Source organism: Limulus polyphemus, unplaced genomic scaffold, assembly GCF_000517525.1.
Source record: "Limulus polyphemus unplaced genomic scaffold, Limulus_polyphemus-2.1.2 Scaffold6435, whole genome shotgun sequence".
NCBI lineage: Eukaryota > Metazoa > Arthropoda > Merostomata > Xiphosura > Limulidae > Limulus > Limulus polyphemus.
In genome coordinates, this window is record NW_013672045.1 from 30,145 (window position 1) to 38,334 (window position 8,190).

An 8,190-nucleotide genomic window follows, 5' to 3' on the forward strand; every position below is an offset into this window, starting at 1 on the left:
CACTAATCACCCAGCTCTAACAACAATGCTTTCACTTGAACAACAGAAAAAAAAACAAAAGTAGTAAGCAGAGAAGCCTCCAAGATTAATTCCAAACAAGAACTGAAGAATACAGAATGCCTTTAAAGTGTGCACTGCAGGTCAATCTATCCAAGTAAATTAGTTCACCAACATCAATAGACCTATGTATTACACGTGTAATGTTTGAGAAATACTAAAAGATGAAGTATAACATCACAAAACATGTAACCACAAACAATGGCTTTTAAGCAATGAATCAAAGTCCACAACACTATAATCAAATTACTGTAAAATGTGTTCTGTACAGGGGATAAACAATGGTGCATTTGGAAAGGGGTTAAAATAGTTTCTCTAGTACAGAACACTAATGGCACCAGTTAAGATAATGTTATGTTTGACTTTTTGAATATGCTACGTTAATAATGAAATACAATAAATTTCCACCTGACTTTAAAAATGTATCATACTGGCCACAACTAGTACCAATGGTAACCAATTCATAATTTCCATCACTGTTTTAAATCAAGGAAAGGAATAGGTCAGGTTAAAAAATCTGGAAATTAATAGCAAGCAAACCTGAATTCACTATCAGCACCATAATCTACAGCATTTTAACTTAATATTTAGATATTGATATTTGTGCATTAATAAAGTACAAAATACATTAACTTTCCACAACACTAAATTTCACTATTTCAGGACATTATTCTTTTGAAAAACGTTGCTAAGTTTGTGTCACCATTTCCTTTGTGTTCAAGCATCAGTATTTTGTTGAGCCATGAACAGCAGAATTACTCCCTGCAATCTCTCTCACCTTGCGTGAATTTTCATCTTGAAACGTACGTGACAAAAACCCACATGCTAGTTTTAATATGGTACAAATCTATCAAACACAACCAAGCCTGATTTAGAAAGACTGTTCCCATTGGTAAAACAACTTTCAAACTCCAGTGTTTACTTCCAGGACTTCTAACAAAGGTTTACTGCCACAAATGCAAGAGTATTTCAGTTGTAACTACTTTCTGGTGGGATATGCATTATTCTTGTGAATGGTTAGTAGTGTGTCTATAAAAACAGGAAACTGCAATCGTTGGATAATTCTCATCCCTGTAGACATATAAAATGTCCCAACTGAAGTCAAGCATTTTAAAACTCATGATCTCTCATCCCATTATCTTAAAATATAGCAAAAACATGAAAGAAGTTTATCCTCCAGATAATCTATAAAATTCAATAAGATCAACTCCTACCCTTATTTTCTCAAGACAAAATAAATCAAGAGATCTTAACCAGTCCCTGCAAGATAACCTTTCCATCTCTGGAATGTTAGAAAAAAAAAAATGACTTAGCTAAAGATAACTTCTACCTGCCAAAAATTTACATTTGTGTCACCCAGTCCTTCTTAGTATAAAAACAATAAGATGCATCAAAATTATCAAACCCTTTAACAGCTTCAAACACCTCGATCACATCTCCTCTAAGTCTTCTTTCTTCAAGAGAAAACAGTTTCAGAGATCTTAAAGTGTCCTTGTATGTTAACCTTTTCATTACATGTATTATTCTAGTACTCCTTCTCCGAACCCTTTTCAACAATTTCATCCTTTCTAAAATAAGGAGTCGAGACAAGACAATAATCTAACTGTGCCTAACCAGTGAATAAAGTTATAATCTCTTTAGACTTGTATTCAATATTTCTGTAATCACAACTGAAAATTCTATTTGTCTTACCACTAACAACAGTTCACTGCTTGGATGGCTTAAGTGACTGATCAACCAGAACATCAAGATACTTTTCTTCCACAACACTGTTAAGGTTATTCCAATCAAAATTATACTTACAATTCAAATTATGACAACCAACATGCATTACCTTACATTTATCATAATTAAAAGTCATCAGGCATTTGTTTGGCAAACTCATTAAATGATCTAAATCATTTTGTCAAGTAGTAGCATCTTCCTCACAGCTAGCAGCACCCAATATCTTAATAGTCATCAGAAAATTTAAGTAACTTATTGACCATTTCTTCATCTATATCATTGATTTTAAACTAAGTGAGAAAAGGTTCTAGAACTGAGCCCTGAAGCACCTACCTCACTTGGAATATTAACCTTTTACGTATAGGTCAGCCATTTTTACACAAGCATAAAAATCATGACACTTTACATATTAGAAATTTAAATATATTAAGTGTATCTTCACAACATTTGGCAAACTTTTTGTGAACATTACAAGTCTATCATACACAAAAAATCAGAGCTTTTCATAAGGTATTTATAGTAAAAATTTGTCTGTAAATTTCCAAAACATTTATTATAATTTAACTGGGTTTTCTAACTGAGATAGTTAAGTTGAAAAAATAATTGTTAAATGCTACGAGCATCAACTTTGCTTTACCAGCTTCTGCCCAATCAAGTCCTCAAGTCTCATGTCTGTTGCCACCAATTTCGAAATGACCATTTCAAGCTTAAAATAAAAAAACAAGCTCTTCCTGTTGGGTTATAAACATGTGGTATTGAATACTGTTTTGAAAGTTAAGGATAGATGGGCAATGCTTCTGTTATGGGTTGAGAAAAGTTATTGAGATCTCACTAAATAGAGAAGTTAAAGATACTGAAACTGTACACTTGACCTTGGAATTGTTTACAGATTGTCCTCATAAGTCAGATAGTGTTACTCTGAAGTTATACAAACTAAAAGAAAATAAAGATGTGTCACAACACAGAAGTCCAGATTAAGATTAAAACACATTTTTTTTAAAATAAAAATATAAAAAGTTGATGTTAATTTCATAAAAATACAACGATAACAAAGTTGTTTAATAATATTTTGAATGTAACTCTATTTAACCACATAAACATTCTCACAGGTCAAAACCTGATCCGTGTTTAAAGGGTTAATCCAGTTTGATTGAATTATTTATAACAACCCTCTGCTTTTTTTTCCCCCATCCAATGAATCAACTTTATTCCCCACACCTAAAAGGATCTTTTATTTTTAACAAGTTTTTATGTGGCACCTTTGTGATAAACCAGATCCACTCACTTACCCTGATATACCTACATAAGGAAGAACTTCTTCACAGAATGCCAAAAGACTGTACAAAACATCTTTTATTAGACTCCCAAAAACTTTTCCCACCACTGAAATAAAACTAATTTACCCTCCCTGAAAGAGAGAAGTAACATTAGCCAACTTCCAATCATATAACACCTGCCACTATTAACAGATGTACGAAAAATAGTAACAAGTGGCTTACGTATCCAGTCCTTAACCTTCTTCAAAATCCTTGCGCAAATACTGTCTGGTCCTGAAGCTTTATCGTTCTTTAAACTTCTTAATTTTTCTAAAGTTCAGAATGAATGTGATCATCTTGTTTGGTATTGCAGTGTAATGGTAAATACAAAAGAATACATAAAAAGTGGGAGTGTGAAAAGAACTGGAAATACAAGTCATAGAAATGAAACATTCAGTTATTTCACTTCTAGTTTCCACATCAGACACAAATATTTTTTTTTTCTTCTTGTTTTTTTTTACATGAAATATCAAAAGTTGAACATTTTTCAATGACTCAAGTTTTATTGAAATTCCTTCAGTTTACAAGAATGCATTCAAGGACCCGTATGAACCCTGGAGGAAGATACTTTTACACCCACAACAACTAATGACCCACTATATCAACTAATGCCACACATATTATTGCCCACATTATGATTTTTTTATTTTATTTATAACTCAGGGCTACAGATGAACTCTATGTTTTAATTACATCATAAGAAATTCTAACATCAGGCATTTTCAACGTGGTAGCTGGAAACTAAGGTACAGCAACTAAGCTTATCCTTGTATCTATGCCATTAAATCTCACACCAATATATATCTAGTTATTGTCTAAATCTCATCTTCCCAAATCCCTGATTGTACTATCTATCCCTTTACTTTATTCCCAATTTTTCAAACATTTTCATCACTACGGAACTTTAGACTAATGAATATATTTAGACCTTCCTCAAACATCCTATGATCTAACTTACTTAAGTGGAACCCATCTCTAGCATATAATTCACCCTTTCCCTGAAAACTATCCCACAAGTCCAACCTCGTTGCTCTAAGCAAGTCCCTAATAATCTTTTATCTTGCTAAGTAATTCATTCTTGCATCTAACTCGAGAGAACACCTCCAAAAGAGCCAGACTTATCTATCTTTTATCCCTAAAGTTCTCTATATGTTTCAATCAGCTCTTCTGATTACAGTTTCTAGCATCAAATGTTCCTACATATACTACAAAAATTAAATGTTCCTTGCAACCAAACTGTTAATAGATTCTGTAATGTCCTGCATTTTAGCATCTGGCAAGCAAAATCTGGTTCTACTCTTCTTGTGCTATCTACTACAGATAACTATCAGTATACTTAATGAGATATCCCCCCCCACCATTATGTAAGCCTGCCGATCGTGTTATTCCTCTATGTAAGCAGCAAAAGGTTTAAATCTATTAGAAACTGCTTACCTGAACCTATCTATTGTTTGTAATTAAGCACAAAACTACACAATGGGCTATCTGTGCTCTGCCCACCACGGGTATCGAAACCCGGATTCTAGCATTGTAAGTCCGCAGACATACCGCTGTGCTACTGGGGGGCGAACCTATCTATATAGCCTTACTTTTATTTCTTTAATGCACCCTTGTAATCTAAGTACTCTTTCTTACCCTCCTCCTAAGCAGCCTTTACCCCAACTCTAATTTCCTGTCATACTTCCTTGATTTCTGCTTCTAAATTATTTTATCCTCTAACAGTGCAAGTTTTCTCCAAATCTATTTGTAAAAACTATGTACATTCTGTAAAAGTTTTGACCACATGGTAAGCTTTCTTGAAATCTCAAGGATACATCTTCCCTACCTTTGCTGGGAAGTGATCAATGCTATATGAAATGCATACAATTTTCTGGAAGAGATGACTAGAGTTAACAAGGTTAGTAATGCATGGAAACTTTTGGGCAAAATGATGCTTTTGTATGTAATATATTGACTTCATGCTTTCGTACCCTTATTGAGTAGTATTTCTTCAGATCATAGCCAGGTCTGCTTCTGAATAAGAACTCTGTACTGTTCTTTAGTACCATGCAGTCATCTATCTTTATTTTATTTTTAATAAATACTACTTTTCGCTTTTTTTTTTAACATTGTGCTTGGTCTCTTTCTTCAACTTTGCCCAAAATCCACTGCAAAATTTTCTGGTGTTCATACTGTTATCTTACCTGAAAGATAAATCAGTGCCTGAGGATACTCCATACCTTCTCAGTTTTAGCCATTGAAACTAAAACTTTAGTCTTGATGAAGTTAATCATTAATGTTTGGATATCTCATATCATTAGTATGGTTAATAGAAATAATTTCAGTACTATTGCAGTTTACTCTGAATTAAAAACTTAATTTTGAAATTTGTAACATTAAGTTATTTTGCTAACCTACCTCAAATTTTAATAGGTAACAACAGAGCTAATTTGAGGCTGTTGAAATAGTATTTTTTAACTTCAGACTCAGAGTAAACTGCAAAAGTAGTAGTACTAGACTCAAACAGTTATTGAGTCAATCATCACTTAATGGAATTTTTCTCTCCAAATGGTTCTTAACTTTTTGTAACTAGTAATCATATATTATGCACTGTTCGAGATTGAAATCATGAACGTCTTACTTATTTTGCAATTAGCACAATCTCATGCCCATAGTTACATGTTATTTTTAGGAAATGCAAATATTATAGTTCCTAAGACACGCAACACAATCTCACGATTATTCTTACTCCGAGTCCAACAGTCCAAGTTGTAACAATGTATGTAGTATAGAATGTAATTACTTAAATTAGTTGCTCGTATTTTTTCTCAACACAATTTCCGAATCAGTATTTAATAACTCAAACTTTTATGTTATTAGTAAAACAGAATGTTATAACTACTTTCAAATTTAAAACATTTAAATATTTCCAAGTTAGGCTTAACTCTCGGAAGGCTTTCAAACGCCGCGGTGTGATCTGGTAATAGTACGAGTTTACCGGTCATCGAACGACCGCGCATGATCCGTGACGTTCGTGTAGTGAGGCCATACGATTTAGGTTGTACTTGTATGCAAACATTCACAGAATATTTTCTGAGGTTTTATTTACTGAAATTTACATAGCTTTTTCCCCCGAGGAATGTAAACTATATAACTTGGTATTGTCGTGTTGGTAAAGTAAGTATTTCTTGTTAAATGGTATTAAAAACACAATTTAACATTAAGCCTAACTCTTGTCTACCAGTACCAACTAACGTGTACTACAATACTGGTACTATGTAATATATTCCCTACAGCTAAGGTTTCTCTGGGCACAAAGTAAATACTCTAAGTTCTTAATACAAGTTACAGTTCTGAACTCAGAGCTTTTAAGTGTCGTCCGTAGGTTAAGTCGCATAACCATAGATTCAGAAAATATTTGAAGTCTAAGCTCATACGAGATAAATTTAGCTTACATTGTTGTCCTTGTCTAATGCTTTCAATAATCTCTTCTTAACTTCAAATGGAGAATGCTGCATGTGGCGTACTTAAAAGCAGGTTCTACTGTTACTCAGTGTTAGTGTAAATGTATGCTATCTTCCCACTGCTCTATGAGCAATGTACCGCTCCAACCAGTATGGCGGACATATGATATAATGGAATTGTGGGATTGTCTTCAAGCAGCCGAAAGTGACGTTTTTTGTCGGAGTTTGTCGAAGATGACGCTTTTGTAGGCAGACTTGCGCAATCTTCCGAAAACTATATATATAGGAAGCGCGTTTCGTTGCCCTTGATGTAGAATGTTGAATAAAGGAGGGGGTATATTACGTTCTCTTTGGGAGTCGTTTAACACGCTGTTGTGTTGTGTGCTATTCGACCAGAAACCGTGCAAAAATGGATTTGACTGTGCCGTGTGTTCGAAAAGAAATTGAAACGATCTGTAACAGTATGGAAAGATCAATTGAATGAAATATTGACTATAAAAGTCGTTGTTATTTAACTTAACATTTCATAACATAAAAAACGTCAAGGATTATATATACTTTTGTCATTTTTATCAGTGCATTTATCGGTATATGCTTTAATATTTTCAATGTGAACAATCTTCTCTTGCCAATATTGTTACTCGATTAAGGAAAAGAGTATACTTAGAAGCCGTCTCCAGCCATTATTAATCTCAAAGTGGGTTCCTCGTCATCGAATTAGAAGCATTGTTCAAAGATCCCTCCGCCAAAATAAGAAATACTTATCAGTAAATATAGAATAGGCAGAAGAGAATAGAATACTATGATGCTGAAAGTATTTTCTTAGCTTTTAAACCTGGTGTCAGCTCCTTTCCGTTATCATGAAACTTAGTCAATTTGTAACAAAATCAGATTTATTATTGCACTCTTTGTGTACGAATATATATTTAGCCTTTGTTTCTTTCTCGTTATATTCATGATCATGCTAGGGGAATGAGTTACTACGCTCGTATCAAGTGATACTTGCTGTTTAAATTAATAATGCCTGGATAGTGGAGAAAAAACAACAACACACACCCCAAAACTAAGTAACTAAACAATCCACCTGCAAACAGCAGTGAGGTCAGTACGGAATATTGGACTCCTTCCCTTAATTAGAGGATTTTATTTCAGAATTCATCAGCCGATTTTCAGTTAACATAGAAATAATTTCTCAATTAAAGCATCTTTGCAAATCATTTCTTGACAATATATGTGAAATTACACCAACTGTTAGCTTTTATAAGCTTGATTTATAATAATACCGTAATTATGATACTTGAGTATACTATGTGGTGTGAAAGTGGAAACTGAATATACAATAAATGTTTTGTCTATTACCATTCTCCACATCCTTTGCCGAGCTTTCGTGTTTGATAATAAGTTGCATAAAGAATGTTTTACGAAATAAAACAATGTAACATCATATATGTGGTGTGGCTCTAATGTCGGTTCGTTTAGAAATGCCAGTTTCTCAAACTGACATCTTGGACAACAGCTTTGATGGAATGTTGGCTGATTTTATAACCCGTCTGTTGTACGTCACATTATAACGTGCCAGATGTAATAGTTTAAGATGTCCGAATTTAAGGTTTATAACTTTATCTATGACTAGCTAAACAGTAACCACT

The 8,190-nt window shown here is 33.5% G+C and overlaps 1 protein-coding gene across 2 annotated transcripts in view; it reads right to left on the reverse strand.

Moving 5' to 3' along the window:
• Positions 1–7,911, reverse strand: part of LOC106473716 (mediator of RNA polymerase II transcription subunit 26-like) — a 31,785-nt gene extending 23,874 nt beyond the window's left edge. The window contains exon 1 of one of the 2 annotated variants that reach the window (XM_013934395.2): positions 6,533–7,911. In XM_013934395.2, coding sequence (XP_013789849.1) covers positions 6,533–6,595 — 63 coding nt within the window. In that variant the 5' untranslated portion in view covers positions 6,596–7,911. Of the gene's footprint in view, positions 1–5,281; positions 5,422–6,532 lie in introns of those variants that run through there. The other variant, XM_022402114.1, reaches the window with a different exon arrangement.
• Positions 7,912–8,190: the final 279 nt, after the last annotated feature.